At 39.4% G+C, this 17625-nt stretch overlaps 3 protein-coding genes across 4 annotated transcripts in view; 2 read left to right on the top strand and 1 right to left on the bottom strand.

The window, feature by feature from the left end:
* Positions 1-17625, top strand: part of Flo2 (flotillin-2) — a 580663-nt gene that overhangs the window by 313370 nt on the left and 249668 nt on the right. The window lies entirely within an intron of this gene.
* Positions 1118-3042, bottom strand: LOC141398132 (glucose dehydrogenase [FAD, quinone]-like). The gene is made up of 2 exons (XM_073975363.1): positions 2737-3042; positions 1118-2656 (listed from the first exon to the last, which is right to left on the bottom strand). Exons 1-2 carry the CDS (start codon positions 3040-3042, stop codon positions 1118-1120), a joined length of 1845 nt encoding a protein of 614 aa, XP_073831464.1.
* LOC141398131 (glucose dehydrogenase [FAD, quinone]-like) lies at positions 12475-14396 on the top strand. Its single transcript, XM_073975362.1, has 3 exons — positions 12475-12780; positions 12840-14112; positions 14200-14396. The coding sequence occupies exons 1-3, from the start codon at positions 12475-12477 to the stop codon at positions 14394-14396; spliced, it is 1776 nt and encodes a 591-aa protein (XP_073831463.1).

Genomic DNA, 17625 nt, shown 5'->3' with positions numbered 1-17625 from the left:
AGATCCGTTCGAGAGATATCTTACGCTCCAACCACCTCACACGGTGTCATAGGGGTTTTTTTGCAACTTTCAGGCTATTTTCTCAGGAAGTATGGACTTGCCCCCAATGAAACTTGTACCGTCGTATTGCGGGTAGTGAATACAAGTTTCTAAAGCAAAAATCAGAGCGATTCGAGAGATGGCCCTAAACTGAACTTTTCCGAAATTTTGTGTGGGAGGTACCTGAAGGAGTGGGCCGATTGAGTCTATATTGAAACATTATCTGAGTCTGGTACACATTTTACGATGGGCAAAGTATGGACCAAATCGGTTACTCCCTTCAAGAGTTATCGTGCGCACAAATTTCCCGAACATTTTAGAACTTTTGTGGGGGAGGTACCGGAAGGAGTGGGCCGATATAACCCATCTTCGAACTTGAACTAAGTTTGGGCAAAATATTACAAAAGCCAAAATTTGAACCGAATCGGGTCATCCGTTCGAGAGTTATCGTGCGCTCCAGCCAGCAGGACTGACAGACAGACGGACGGACATGGCTAGATCGACTCCAAATTGTCTGAAACACATTTGGTCCAAACATACTTGGGGTCTAAAACCATTATTTCGATGAGGCACATTTTCATCGTATCAAAGTGTATATACCCTCCTTAGCCTAAAGGCTGAGGGTATAAAAATTACGAACGGACTTAGCAAACAATTCATATTTTTGTATTTCCTGTGTATTGATGTTTTCTGAGAAAACTTTAGATTATTGATGAGAAGATCATCTCTGAGAGTACCTAAAGATCTAGATATGATCTATAAAAAGACCTCTCTTTTCCATGAGAAGATCATTTGGGAGAACACCTAAATAAGTTTTCTGGGAAATTCTTTAGATTCTTTATAAAAAGATAATCTGTGAAAAGATCTTCTATGAGAAGTCTTGTGGGTCTTTAGATAGAAGATTAATGGACTTTCCATAAGAGGAAAGTCCATGTAACTTCTTATAGAAAACTTATAGAGTTCTTCTAAACACAGACTCTCATTAACAATAAAATACTATACTGTTGTATTTTTTGTATAAAATCCAATATTTGTATTTTATTTTTAATAGACTCAACAATTTGTTTCAAACTTCTTCTTATTCCTCCAGCGCTCCCCAATCTTCTTTGATAATATCAGCCGCTTTTTCGGCAATCATTAATGTAGGGCCATTGGTATTGACACTGGTAATCAGAGGCATAATGGAAGCATCAACGACACGTAGGTTTTCTACTCCCTTAACCTTCAGTCTAGGAGTTACTACAGTTTCATAATCATTATCAGGACCCATTCGAACAGTGCCAACAGGATGATAACATGTTGTGGACATATATTTCAAATAACATTTCCAATAATCCTCGGATTTAAATGCAAAGCAATTGCATTCCTCTAATGGTAATTGTATTATGTCAGCATTTTTCTCGCGGAATGCTGTAGTGTTGAAAAATTTTGTTAAATATTCCAGACCTTGGATTAGAATAGAAGAATCTTCTGGCTCTGCAAAATAGTTGGCATCAATAATGGGAGAATCTTGAGGCAGTGATGACTTTAATCTTACGCTTCCTCTAGATTTGGGTTTTGAGAGCAACATGAAAATCACCATTACGTAATGGTGTTGTTGAACACCCAACAAATACTGCCTCAGGTCATCTCGTATACTTTGTCCCACCAAAAAGGTATTCAGTATGCCGACATCACCTGTTCTTGCTATGGCATGTATAATTTGTATATCTGGCTGGTAGGTGGGAGTATTGGAAGATGTGTGGTTTAGCTTTAGAAAAGCACTAATACTCATAACTCCGATAGTGCTCAGGGGTCCCTGCTTGTGTTGTATATATTGATAAATTGCATCGATGAGCATGGTTTTATTTACTGGTTCTCCATTCAACTTGATGAAAACTGATGCCACAACATGATCTTGCAGATTTTCACCAACCTTTAAATTGTGTACCACAGGAATGTTGAGAGATCTCAAGTGGTCTTGGGGTCCTATGCCAGATAACATCAACAATTTAGGGGTATCAATTGCTCCAGCTGATACAATGGCTTCCTTTACAACTTTGGCTGACATTTGGAACTTTTTCTGGACAACAAAATCCACAGACGTGGCTATTTTACCTTGCTTATTGAAATTGATTTTTGTAACCTGGGCATTTTTAATAATCTTCAAGTTGGCCCTATGGCCAATCCTAGCCAAATGTCCTTGGCCCGATGTGGTACGCTTGCCATCTTTTACCGTACCCCATAAACATGAATAACCCAGAGTTTGCTGTGGACTAAATTTTCGTATGACATTTTGGCCCATTTCCTTGGCTCCCTTCAATATCAACTCCAAAATATCTTCATCGTAAAATGCAAATTCTCCCACCTCCACATAACCCCTGGGAAAACTGGTATTACCTTGTGGTCGTACAGATTTTTCGAAATACGGCCGTACATCCTCAAAACCCCAACCTTTATTGCCCAACTTCAGCCAGTCATCATAATCAGCCCGATTGCCTCTGATATACATGAGGCCATTTACGGCACCTGAACCACCTATCGCCTTACCGCGGGGCCAATAGCAACGTTCATCTTTGTAGCCTTTGCAGGCCCTATCACTGGGTTCCACAAAATAATTATAGGTATAATTGCTGTGCTGTAGACTGGGGAATATAATGGGGACCTAGAGAGAATGTTATTAATTATCTGAAAACACCAGTCAGTTGTTTTACTTACCTCCGATTCTTGTGGTGGATCAGCACCAGCTTCCAGTAGCAATATCTTCCAATTGGGATTTTCACTTAAACGGCTAGCCACTACGGAACCAGCTGACCCAGCACCAATTACAATAAAATCGAAATTCTCCACAACCCTATGACCCACAAGCTTCGCATAATAGTCGGGAGGATAGTTCCTGTCGTTCTCTAAAGCACATTGCAATGACAAAACGGATTCTACCAAAAGCGAAACTAAAGTATTTAATGCTCCCACGCTATTTGCGGTGCATTGATTGCCAAATGCAGTAGGTATTGCTGCCGTCATCTTAACTTATCAAAGCCTGACAATTAACTGTCACCTTTTGTGGATTTTAATATGCAATTAACTTCTTATTCCGTAATTGTTCGGCTATTGTTTTAACAGGTGGTACTGAAGCTTAATTAGTGGTATTCACCTTTCTTTTTGGGTGAAACATACTCTGCACTTGAAGAAATAACCTTGAAAGCAATGTAAAGTTCTACACCCTATAGATCAGTCATCCTTCGCCTTAAGTCGAATAGCGACGCATTGTTAACAATCGATATAGGAGCTGCTGAGGATTTTACGGTCATAGTCCAGTAATTCTGAAACGTTTGTTAACAATCGGTATAAGGGATGCTAAGGAATTAAAGACCAAAGTCCACTACCTCATAACCGATCAGAGGTTATGGACTTTCAATTTAAATTCCTCCACCCTCCTTAAATTTATATACCGTATTTTTTTGAACCATGGAAAAGCTGTTTGGCAAAAGTTCAGAAAATGTATGAATTACCTTTTCTGAGAGCTACCCTTCACTCCGATCCTCTGGAAGCTAAGATAATTTTTCGGGACGTCATTACAGCTGCAATCGCTTGCTACATATCTGCTGGTCGCATAGCCGAAATTAAACCAAATTTCCAGCAGAGGTGACGGACTACGAGCCCGGAAGACCCAAGAGTTAGAGAACTTACTCTTGAAGTCAACGGGCTAGTAAGCGAGCATAATACAACATTGGTACAGGATTAACTAAATTGTGGGCAACCGATAAATTACAATCGAATCCGATAAAGAAGAACGATAGGACGGCTGTTACTTTCAACGGTGTGACAATATCTGATCGGAAGAGGCAATTTATAGATCACCTCAATAGAGATAGGGCGAAGAGCCCTCTCAGCCGAGTAGGTTCCACCACAAGTTACTATGAGCAATGTTGCAGATGTCATCAGAAGTGTTGGTCCCAAACGGAATCTCAATGGTTAAGCAACCCGGAGTTGAGTATATGACAAGTGTCCACAATCTATCGTTAGCCACCTATATTGTACCAGAAGCCTAGAAAGTTGGCAGGTTTTTCCCGCTACTGAAGCCAGGTAAGGTTCATCTACTGCAGCCAGGCAAGGATGCCAGCAGCGGCGAATCGTACAGGCCGATTTTCCTCCTGTTGCCAGAAGCGAAGATTCTAGAGGCACTACTGCTCCCCATGATGAGGAGCAGTTATCCAGTTGCCCAACATCAGCATGAATTCCGGAAAATGCACAGCACGACAGCGACATATTAGTCATGTTGGCTCTTGACCTATCGATACTGTCAACCATACCAAGCTGTTCGAGGACATAGAGAAAATTTCCCTACAGTGCACGATGGGGCCAATGACAGGTTTTCGAGGCAACAAATCACTGGGGCAAGCTAGACCTTCCAAATTTTGTACAGATGTTTATAATGGGCTTAGAAACTAATATGCCAAATTTGGTTCATATCGGTTCATATATACATATAGCTCCCGTATATATGTTCGCCCGATTTCAAGCAATTGATGAACCAAACACGGAAATTCTGCCCAATTTTTATGCGATTTGGAAAATACCACGAAATTAGGACTACAAATAAGTTTGCCAAGTTATATTGAAATCGGTTCAGATTTTGATATTGCTCCCATATATATTTTCGCCCGATTTTAGGTATTTCGTGCACCCATCCCGCTATGTATGTCCAATCTTGATGAAATTTGAAATGTGTGACGGATTTTGGTCTCGAAACATTTTTGGCAAATCATATTGAAATCGGTTCAGAATTGGATATAGCTCCCATTATATGTTCGCCCGATTTCAGGCAAATGATTGACCAATCATGCAAATTCCATCAAATTACAATAAAATTTGGAAAATGTTACGGAATTCGGACTACAAATAAGTTTGTCAAGTTATATTGAAATCGGTTCAGATATAGATATAGCTCCCCTATATACATATGTTCAAATTTCATGGTTTTGCCTGTGGTTTGTTATAAGTTAATAAAAAGAGGTTCCAAATTTAGTACAAATCGGCTAAGATTCCGCCACAAAAGCCAACTATTATTATATATATATATATTATTATTATATACGTCTATTAAATTTTTCCGAAATCCAAATGATAACATTAATGGGTTTCCGATTATTCTCCAACCAAAACATAAAAATGTCCATATTTTTAAGTATTACGACATCTGAAATCAGATTTTTATGAAAAGGCGCAGATAGGCGCAGCTAATTTTTTCACAAAATGATAGTACACATTAATACCTTTCACCACATATATATAATATCCTAGATCTACCTAGATCTCAAAAGTTATACTCCAGAGAACACATGGATAACAAAGCAAAATACTCCAAAAAAGACATAACATCATAACTCAAAAATACATTTACCACACATAACATTTTTATTATTTGTTAACACTATCTTATTTTACATACCCATTGAAGAGCTTTCCATGTTTAAAAAATATAAAAATGTTGAAATGTTCTTTTTGGCGCCCAAAATGCTTTCACTACTTATTTATAATGAATGTCGGAAAATGATGTATAAGAAAATATGTCACCATTGCCAGATCAGTATGTCGCAATGTGGTGTTACCAGATTGATTTATTTTCTTATTTTTAGTGATTCAGAGTGTTGGCAATCGAAATCCGTTATTATTTTTTTCAAATTTTTCACTTCAAAAATTGACTTTTTGCCTCGAAAACCTGCTATTGGCCCCATCGTGCAGTGTTCGAAACGTTGGATAATCAACACTGCAATCCTCACCCTTCCAACTTTAAAGGTGACTGAATTGCAGATATAGTGTGCTTACCGTTCGTCTTTGATAGACTAGCTAATGAGAGGTAGTCAAATCCCACCATCCTCTTTCTCCTCGCTGTGAAAGACTTCCCATCTTTTCACTTTCAAAGTCTCATTTTGTTTGTCAAAGACCTTGTCGCATTGTTCAAGTGAGGTACTTCGTCGTTCCTCACCAGCTTCAATTTGCTGCCTCCCCAAGGAGTTGATACGCTACTGACTATCTCCACGAGAGCCGGATTTGCACACGGGTCCAAGTGGTATAATAAGAGGTCCCCCTTAAGCTCGTTGCTGGCAAGTTTTATTGGTCCCATTCTTAGGATGTATACCAATATGTTGTCGTTGACCAATTTTTCAATTGCCTTCTGGTGTTCCTTGGGTATTCTGCCGGAACCTATACTGGTGTCGATATATGCTGTTATCGACACCAGTATAGGTTCCGGCAGAATACCCAAGGAACACCAGAAGGCAATTGAAAAATTGGTAAACGACAACATATTGGTGACCACAGCTCGTCCCTGTAGTTCTCCTGGCTACCTTGTCGCAAGTGGATGGCGTCTTCATTCCGGTCTCCGCGGCCATATACTTCGGCTTCTTTTCTGTGTCATTGACAATTCCAGAAGATTCTACGGTCGCGCTCACCCTCTTCATGTCCGAGCTCGTCTTTTCGCCTTCCGTCGAAGCGTTCTTTGAGTAATCTCCTTCGCGTGGGTTTTGATTAGGTTTGCTCAGGGCATTTGAGGTTGGGAAGCTCTTTATACCCTATACCACAATGTGGAAAAGGGTATTATAAGTTTGTTTTGGTAAAAATTCATGTAACACCCCGAAATATTCGTCGGAGACCCTCAATGTGGTATACCAATCTTCATATTTCGACGAGATAAAGCGATTTTGAGATGTGTGTCCGTCCGTCCGTCTGTCCATTATAAATTGTAAACACGCTCCAGGCCGCAATTATGGACCGATCGTCAAGAAATTGTATGTATGGAGGTCGGGTTCAGATCAGAATAGATCCCTATTCTTATTGGTGATGATCGTGAAATATTTAGCGGGTGAAATGGACCAAAAACATAATATTTATCCAATTTTCTAGCGGCTCTGTAGGTCTCAATAATAGTCCGATCAACGCGTAATTTTAAATAAGGTATATTTAAATAAGTATATCAAAAAGAGAAGCTTGCAATTTGAGATGGCGATCGGATAATATTTAGAGGGTTAAATGGACCAAAACTTTTGTATGAAAATTTTTAATATACAGCTTATATCTTAATTCCTGGAAGTGACATTCCGGACAAGTGAGATATACTTGAAAGTGGAACGCTTGACCTTTCAATTGATGCCAATTATGTTGATGTGCATGATCAGATAACAGCCTAATATATTCCGATATTTGTTTGTAGTGTAATAATAAACTCGCTAGAAGTCGCAATTATACATCAATAGTCACGAAATTTTGCACCGGGTAAGAGTATTGGGTGCCACCGTGGTGCAATGGCATGCACGCCCGCCTTGCACGCAGAAGGTCGGGGATTCCATTCCCCGACCAGGCAACATCAAAATACCCCTCAGTAATGTTGACAACATTTCCAGCGTATTTCAGCCTTGAAAAACTTCTCCACAAGTGGTGTCTTAAGACACGCCGTTGGGACTCGGTGATAAACAGTAGGTCCCATATCATTGAGCTAAATATGAATCGGGGTGCACTCATTGATATGAGAGAAGTCTCCCTAGACCCCTTATTTGGTATGTCAAAATTCATATCTCGACGAGATAAAGCGATTTAGCGATGTGTGTGCGTCCATTAAAAATTGTACAAGCTTAAGGCCGCAATAATGGACCGATTGTAACCAAATTTTTAAGGAGGTTGGGTTCGGGCCAGAATAGAAGTGATTAGTTTTTGGTAATGATCGTGAAATGTTCAGGGAATGTAATGGGCCAAAAACAAAATTTTAACCAATTTTGTAGCGGCTCTGTAGGTCAAAATAATAACCCGCAAAATTTTAAACAACGTTTGAGTTTATGATGAAGAAGAAGTGTACAAACCAAGATCAGATAATACTTAGCGGGTTAAATGGACTGAAACTTTTGTGAGAAATTGGTAAAAATTTCAATAATGTGGCGGTTAAACAATGGAAGTAGTAGTACTACATAAGTGGGTTTCATTACATTTTAGTTTGTGTGAACTAAATTTTCCTTTCCTGCTACAAAAATGTCTTTGTCATGCTAGGTAACTTTTTGGTTTTGGTCATAAGTATTATACATTACATCTCTGATATTTGATAATTAAATTTTCACAATCATTGAAAAGAAGTTCCGTGGAGAGCGATTGTCCAGGTATAGTGGTATAAGGTATCCCATGGTCGGCTCCGTTCGATTAGAGACTTTTCTTACTTGTTTCATTCTTAATCTGTTAGGCGGTGTTTTTTTTTTCTCTGGAAATCTAATCCTCTTCGCCGCTTCAAAGGTCGTAGAGGGATTGTTCTTGATCTCTTTTGGTGCGCCCGCTGTTCTTTGTTGAGCCGCACCTGCATCTTCATGATCTTCCGTCGCTGAGCTCCACCCCACTTTTTTCGTCGAAATCTTTGCGATACTCTCGCTTACTTCTTCTACGATCTTGTGGACATCCTCTTCAATGGCAATTTCCAACACGGTTGTGTTAATTTGGCTGTTGCTATTGGATTCGGAGTCAGTGTCGCTCCCATTCTCTGCTGCTTGGGTCAAGATAAAACACTCCCCAGTCTTACATTTCTCCTCCTCCATTTTTCCTTTCGGTTATGTGCTTGTAGCATCTGTGGGAGATATTTGCTCACGATCGCTTGATGACGATAAGGTGTGACTCTCGAGCACATCACTGGGTCCCGCTGGTACGAGTACTAGGTTATTTAGGCCCTGCATCGTACTTTTTATTTATTTTCCGTCATTTGTATTTTTTTAGGGGAACACCCATGTAATCAAAGTTTTCCAGAGGTAGGTGATCGTACCATTCTACCCTTGACAGGTCATGTCACAAGTGATTTCTCTCGTTTATGGCAGTGACACGACCATCCACGGTAGGAGAACTGACAAACACCAAAGGTTAAATGTCCACATAGCCGACATAGTACAGTTCTTCCATATAAGAATATGAAAATATCCGAAACATTACCTGGACGGCTAAAATAGTGATCATCCCGAAAATATTGGTCGATGGTGTGCTTATTCCGATCACTAACTACCCCAAGATATAGGATCTAACGTTCGACAACATGTTTTATGATGGGAGTTATGATAAATATAGGGAATTTTCTGGACTAATATCACTAGAAGTTTTGTTGACTGCAGCTGCTTTCGTGTTAGCATGAAGCCTTAGACGCTCGACAATCCTTCTGACCCTTGCCTGAAGGTTCTTCAATATAAAGTTCCAATCGCATTCTGTAATGCTTCCGACCTCCGCCTCACAGGAAGACCTTGTAAAACCACTTTCACTCTTCTGTTGACAATAAAAGCTATTTGAAGGCCTTTTATAGGCGAAAGACGAGACATATTATAGACAATAAAAGCCTCTTTAAATACTTCTATAGTCTATGAAGGGCCTTCGGTTGATGATAAAAGCCCTTTGAAGGACCTTTGTTAATGATTGGAGTCACAAGAAGACTATTTATTGACAATAGAAGTCCCTTCAGCGCCTTCTATTGGCCGTAGAGGGTCTTCCATTGGTAAAAGAAGCCCATTCAAGGCCTTCGCTTGACGATAAAGGCTCCTTGAAGGCCTTTCATTGGGGATGGAAGCCTTTCAAGGCCATCAATTGGCAATAGAAGCCTTTACAAGGCCTTCAATCGATAAAAAAAAAACTTTTTCAAGATCGCCCAGGCTCTTATAGGCCATCAATTGGTAATAGAAGCCCTTACAAGACCCATTCAATGTCTTCTATTCGCGATCAAGGCTTCTTGAAGGCCTTTCATTGGCGATGGAAGCCTTTCAAGGCCATCAATTGGCAATAGAAACCACTAGAAGGCCTTCAATTGACAAAAAAAAACTTTTTTTTAAGATCGCCAAGGCTCTTGTAGGCCATCAATTGGCAATAGAAGCCCTTACAAGGCCTTCCATTGATGATGAAAACTCTTTCAAGATCTTAAATTGGTGATAGAAACCATGGCAAGGCCTTTTTTGACGATAGAAGCCCGTACAAGGACTTTAATTTACGATAGACACCCTGAAAAGGACCATATTTTAATTGCTTCTGACAGTTTTTACGTGTAATTGTACTGTCGCTCTTTTATTGGGCTAAATAGACTATTTTCGACTTATGCGTTAATTTTTGTCTTTAGTGTAAACCATAAAGTGAACTAATCCGAATTTCAATCGTTCTTTGCAGTGCATAGTTCAATTGAACAAGTCCATTCGTAGCCTATTAACCGTTATTTGTTTGTTCTATTGATATAACATTTCACTGAAGTTGTTTCGCTAAATCATTCAGCAGAACTAGTTCCTAGTTTAATCGCTTCTGACAGTGAGTAGTTCCATACTTGAACTATTAAACAAAGTTAAGTTAAGTTGTTCGGTCGCATTTTTGAGGTTAAAGGAGAAACTTTGTTAAACTTTGTTAGTAGATATTTTGATCGCTTCTTGCACTGAATAGTCCAATTGAACTAGTCCATTCGATAAATATTTAAAATAATTGTTCGGCCGCTCTTTTATTTACATTAAGTATCAAAAGGTGTGTTTTTATTTTATTATTAAACAGAATTATTCCCTATTACAGTATATCCTTGTAGAAAATATATCAATTGAACGCGTCCGCTTCTTTGGCCGCTTTTTCATTGAACTAAAAAAACTGATAAAAAGGCTCTCTTTCTCCTTATAGTAAATCACAGAAGTGAACTAGTCCCACTTTTATTGTCATCATTCGTGAACTATTATCGTTAAATCGAATCGATAGCAAAGTTCATTTACTCGTTTCACTTAATCATGGCCTTGTAAAACTCCTTTCAATTATACTTTTGACGATGGAAGCTCTTTGAGGCTCTTCAGTTGGCAATAACAGCTTTCTGAAGGCCTTTAATTGGCGACTGAAGCCCATACGAGTCACATTATTGACAATAAAAGCCTATTTAAGGCCTTCTATAGTCTATGATAGACCTTTGGTTGACGATGAATGCTCTTTGAAGTCTCAACAGGACTATTTATTGACGATAGATGTCTCTTCAGCGCCTTCCATAGGTATTCTATTGACAAAAGAAGCCCATTCAAGGCCTTCTATTGACGATTAAAGCTCATCGAAGGCCTTTCATTGGCGATAGAAGCCCTTTTAAGGCGATCAATTTGGAATAGAAGCTTTTAAAAGGCCTTCAATTGATAAAAAAAAGCTTAAAAAAATTATCACCAAGGCATTTACAATGCCTTCTTTCAATTTATGATAAAAACACTCTAAGATCTTCAGTTGGCGATAGAAAACGTGACAAGACATTTTATTGACGAAAGAAGCCTATAGAAGGGCGTTAATTTACGATAGACTCTCTGAAAAGGGTCATATTTTAATCGCTTCTGGCAGTTTTATCGTGGAATTGTACTGTTGCTCCTTTAATGGACTAAATGGATAATTTTCGACTCATACGTTCATTTTTGTCTTTCGATTAATCATTAAATTAACTAGTCCCAAGTTCAATCGCTCTTTTCAGTAGTTCGATTGAACTAGTCCATTCGTGAGCTATTAGTCCTAATTTGTTTGACCTAAGATTTCACTGACATTTTCACCAAATCATTCAGCAGAACTAGTCCCTGTTTCAAACGCTTTTGTTAGTTCCATTCCACTATTAAAATTAAGTAGTTCGGTCGCACTTTTATTGAGGTGAAAAGAGAAACTTTGTTTAATATGTTCATTTTTCTCTTTTCACTTAAACACTACATAAAACTAGTCGATATTTCAATCGCTTCTGGCAGTGAATAGTTCAATTGAACTAGTCCATTCGAGATCTATTCAAAATAATTTGTTCGGCCGCTATTTTATTTATCTTAAGAAAAAGATATGATCAGAAGGCGTTTTTTTTATTTTATTATTAAACAGAATTGGTACCTATTTCAGTCGCTCCTTGTAGAAAATATATCAATTGAACTAGTCCACTCCTGAACTATTAACGTTAATTTTTTTCGGCCGCTCTTTTATTGAACTAAAAGAAAAAAACTGATCAAAAAGTTCATTTTTCTCTTTACAGTAAATCACTGAACTAGTCCTTACTGGCTCCTTGCAGTAAATAGTTCAATTGAACTAGTTCATTCGCAAACAATTGTCGTTAATCTGTTCGATTGCAAATTTTATTTCCTGTTTTCACTAAATCATTAAACTGAACCAGTCCCTAGGCATACTGCATAACCAATAAGTTTCTTTCTCGAAACATGAAGCACTGCAACTTATGAAACTCCAAAAGACCCATTTTCCTACATTTCAATCCGACCTCTTATCAAAAGTGCATTGAACCTTATTAGCTAACATTATGCCTATCACTGCAAAATTAGCTTACCACTCTTTTATTCACCTCATCGCCTATCAATGTTTTAACAACAACAACAAAAATAATTAAATAATTGATAAGTTGTTGTTCCGAATTTCAAATATAAAGCAAACAAATTTAATGTTAACACCAAGAGTTTCTTTTCCACTGGCATCATGTTAAGTTCTACTATCGACTCCATAGCCCGGCAGTGCCCTGTACCCAGTGTGGGTGCCATGAATACTTTGGTAACATTATTAATTGAATCACTGTATGCCGCAAATTGTGGCATCAGCCGTCCAGAAGAATATCCACCAGATTATGGTCAGGACATACTGTTGAAGAATGAGCGTTTGAAATTTGATTTTGTAATTGTGGGTGCCGGAACTGCGGGTTCTGTGGTGGCCAGTCGTTTAAGTGAAAATCCCAAATGGAGTGTATTGGTCTTAGAGGCAGGTGGAAATCCATCACCCGACTCAGAGGTAGGTAGGTGTTTGAATTTCAAAACGTATCACTTTAAAAAGGTATATATAACCTTTAGGTTCCGCCATTATTTGTTGCATTTGGGAATTTGCAAAATATTTACAAATTCCATGGAGAAGCAAATAACATTTCCTGCAAGGCTTTTGAAAATGAAACATGTTCCTGGATCCAGGGTAAAGGTCTTGGTGGTTCTGATTCTGTTAATGGTTTGTTGTATATTTCTGGTTTTACCCATGACTTTGACGAGTGGCTGCGTTTGGGCAACACACGCTGGGGCTATAAGGATATTTTGCAGTATACAGAGAAAAATGGAAAACGCCAAAGTAACACCAGCCAACCAGCAAAGGGTTTTATGGATGTTGGCATCTTTGAACCAGGTGATGACGATATTATCGAAATTATCTCTAAAGCTGCAGAAGAACTGGGGCAATTGCGCTCAAACCACTTTGAGGGCCTTGACAATTTAGGTTATGCCATTGTCCAGGGTGCTGTTAGGAAGGGAAGGCGTACCGGCGTGGCAAAGGGTTATTTAGGGCGAGTGGCAGCCACACGAAAAAATTTAAAAATCATAAAAAATGCCCAGGTCACAAGGTTGAGATTCGATTCAAGGCATCAACAAGTGACTTCAGTGGATTTTGTATTGACTCATCAAAAGAAAAATTTGAATGTAAAAGTTAAGCGGGAAGCCATTTTATCAGCTGGAGTCTTTCATACTCCACAGTTATTAATGCTATCGGGTATTGGACCCAAACACATTTTAGATTCTGTCAATATTCCAATTTCTCATAACTTGCCAGTGGGTGAAAATTTACAGGATCATCTGGTCGTATTAGTATTCTTTAAAATTCCCCAAGAAATTGAGGCAAATCCAGTGCAAAATATGATTTACGATTATTTAATACACAACAGAGGTCCCCTAACAACTTTAGGGGCCACCCGGCTAGTGGGTTTTGTCAAATCACAGGCCAATATGTCCTTTGCTGATCTCAAAATTCATCACATGCTGTTTAAGGCCGGAAATGTGTTATCCTTGAACATCTTTCTCTCGGGACTGGCTATGAAATTGGAGCACAAGAATTTCATCAGCAATATTGTAAAAAACCACACCTTACTAATTATGGCGCCAACTCTGGTACAACCCAAATCTAAAGGCTCGATTAGGCTGAAAAGCAAATCATACAAAGAATCTCCCATTATAAAGCCGAATTTTTTACTACATCCAGAAGATCGTGTTGGTTTTGTTAGGGCTTTGAAATATTTGGCACAATTTGAAATGACCGAAGTGTTTCAGGAAAACCATGTGGAAATTGTCCACATCCCATTGGAAGAGTGTGATAAGCTTGTTTTTAAATCCACGGAGTATTGGTATTGTTATATGAAATATTTTTCAACCCCATGTTATGATGCCGTGGGAACAGTTCGCATTGGTACCGAGAGTAATGCGTCAACGGTTGTCAGTCCACGTTTGAAGGTAAAAGGTATTCGTAATCTACGTGTTGCAGATGCCTCTATTATGCCCATCATTAGCAGTGTCACCACAAATGCTCCTACAGTCATCATTGGAGAAAAGGCGGCGGATATGATAAAGGAAGATTGGAAGCATGTGGAGAATTAGAGTATGAAAATTGTGAATAAAAACTTTCTTAATAAAACTGTTTATATTTTATTTTTTATTGCTATAAGAAGACTTATAGATCTTCCTATATGAAGACCTATTGGTCTTCCTATAAAAAAAGAACCTACTGGTATTCCAATAAGATGACCTATGAAGACCAATTGGCCTTCGTATAAGAAGACCTATTGATCCTCCTAAAATAATACCTTTTGGTCTTCCATCCTTCCAACAAGAAGATCTAATGGTCTTCCAATAAGCAGACCTACTTTTTTGTTGTTGTTGATCTTCCTATAAGGAGCCATATTGGTCTGCCTTTAAGAAGAGCTATTGCTCTTCCTACAAAAAGTCTATTGGGCTTCCTATAAAAAGGTCTATTGGTCTTCCTATACGAAGACACACTGGTCTTCTATAATAAGACCTACTGGTCTTCTATAAAAAGAACAAGGGGTCTTCTATAAGAAGAGCTATTCGTCTTCCCATAAGAAGACCTATTGACATATATGTCTTCCTATAAGAAGTCCTAGTGTTCTTCCTAGAAAAAGACATATTGGTATTTTTTAAGAAGATTTACTACTAGAGTGCCTCAAGAGGTCTTCTGTTGTCTATAGAAGGCCTCAAGAGGTTTTCTGTTGTTTATAGAATATCTCAGGATGCTTTTTGTTGTCTATTGAATTGTCTATAGAAAACCTCAGAAGAAATTATGTTGTCTATATGAGGTTTCAAGAGGTCTTCTTTCGTCTATAGAAGACACCAAGAGGCCTTCTTTTGTCTATAGAAGACCTCAAGAGGGTGACGTAGGGGATGGAAGATACCAAGGAACGGTCCTGACCGGTTTTAACATGGCAAAGCCCAGGATTTATCTTGGTCCCTCTTTCATCCCAAGTGGACACTGACCTCCCCGTGGTGTCACCTGGGGAACTGCCTTTAACACCCGTTAAAGGTAGTGAGCTAACATGTGCCGCACGTTCACACATAAGAACGTTAAAAACTTGGGTTTGGTCGTCGGGTTAGTAACCCGCCCCAAGGAAAAACAGCCTACTATGAAAAAAGAAAGAAAAGAAAAACAAACCCCTCTAAAGTTGACGAACCCCGCAAACGTTTTAAGGACCATGATCTGCGAATCTGCACCTGGAATGTTCGCACTCTTTATAGAGAAGGTGCAGTCTTCGCATTGGCAGACGTACTTGAAAAGTACAAGGCCGATATTACTGCCATACAGGAAATACGATGGATTGGGAAAGGCGTCACAACAACACCTAAAGGTGACGCACTGTATTATAGCTGCCATGACGTAAAGCATGAGTTTGGTTGCGGATTCGTAGTTAGTCGGAGACTAAAACATCTGGTATCCAGCTTCACCCCAGTGAATGAAAGACGAACAGACCAAAGATATATTTTATGAGCGCTAGAAGAAACATATGACCGTTATCCTGCCCATGACATTAAAATTATTCTAGGCGATTTTAATGCCAAAATTGGAAAGGAGAATATCTTTGGCCCAACAGTCGGGAAATTCAGTCTCCACAGTGAAACATCTGACAATGGCATGAGGCTGATAGACTTCACAGCGACAAAAAACATGGTAGTTAGCAGCACCAGATTTAATCATCTCGATATTCATAAGGGCACCTGGCTGTCTCTAGATCAGAAAACAAGAAATCAAATTGATCATGTTGTGATAGATGGAAGACATTCATCGAGCGTGTTGGATGTTCTCTTGTTCCGAGGAGCAAACATAGACTCGGGCCACTACCTAGTTGCAGCAAAGGTACGCACCCGGTTAAACGTAGCAAACAAAGTACGAACAGACACAACACGAAAGTTAGACATCGGTAAGCTGAATTCACAACAGATAGCCACAGCATATTCCACTCAACTAGCCCAATTGCTTTATCAAAGCACTGCTCATCCCGATAATATATCAGCGCAATGGCAAAGTATTGCCCACTCCATGCAAACAGCCGCAAAATCCATACTTGGATACCAGAGACCTTCACCAAGGAATCCATGATATGATCAAGAGTGTCGTGCTGCTACCGAAGAGAAAAATGCGCCATATAGGGCTACTTTATAATCCGTAGCAACGCGTACGAGAGAGATATCAGGAGAAAAGGAGAGAGTAGAAACGTATTTTCCGCAGGAAAAAGAGAGAGATGGAAAAGCGGGAGTGTAAAAAAAATCGAGATGTACAGGAGCCAAAATGAAGTCCGAAAATTCTACCAAAGAGTGAAGCATCAAACTGGTGGCTTTGGTACAGGCACCTATTCCTGTAGAGACCAGCAAGGTAATTTGGTAACTGATACAGATAGTGTGCTCAGGATATGGAAAGAGCATTTTTTAAACAGCAATAAACAGACAGCAATAAACCGGCTGAAGAATAATAAGGCAGCAGGAGCCGATGGCTTACCAGCCGAGCTGTTCAAAACCGGAGGCGACACGCTGATAAGGTGTATTGATCAGCTAGGAAAAACGAGTACCCGACGATGGGAACCTGAGTATCCTGTGCCCCGTCCATAAGAAAGGAGATAAGACTGTATGCTCTAACTATAGGGTCATAAGTCTACTCCCGATTGCCTACAAGATCGTGTCAGAGATATTGTGCGAACGACGAGATAATTCGGTCATACAAATGTGGCTTTAGACCACCATTGACCAGATATTTACCCTGCGGCAAATCCTGGAGAAGACCCAAGAGATGCAGATCAATACTTACCACCTTTTTGTCGATTATTAAGCAGCCTTCTACAGCCCACCACGTTCAAAGGTATTCCAGGCCATGTCTGAATTTGGTATCCCCGCAAAGCTCATTCGGCTTTGTAAAATGACTTTAACTGGGTCCTCAGTTAAAATAGGAAAGAACCTCTCCGAAGAATTTTGTACCCAAAGAGGTTCCAGGCAAGGAGACAGCCTCTCGTGTGATCTCTTCAACATCCTGCTGGAAAAGGTTATTCGAGAGGCAAACGTCAAAAGAAGTGGAACGATATACACCAATAGCCACATATTACTTGCTTATGCTGATGATATAGACGTCATGGGACGATCAGTAAAAGAAGTAACAGATACCTTTGTAAAGGTCGAAGGAGAATCTGCTAAAGTGGGCCTGGCGGTAAACGGCGGGAAGACTAAGTTGATGGTGTCGACGCGCAATGCGTCCATAAAGATCGGGCCAACTGTTGACGTGGGTTCCTATAATTTTGAGGTAGTAAACGACTTCGTCTACCTCGGCACC

This window comes from Musca autumnalis, unplaced genomic scaffold, assembly GCF_047663935.1.
Source record: "Musca autumnalis isolate F117 unplaced genomic scaffold, ASM4766393v1 scaffold_3, whole genome shotgun sequence".
In the NCBI taxonomy this organism is placed as follows: domain Eukaryota; kingdom Metazoa; phylum Arthropoda; class Insecta; order Diptera; family Muscidae; genus Musca; species Musca autumnalis.
This window is presented reverse-complemented; position numbering and strand designations above follow the sequence as displayed.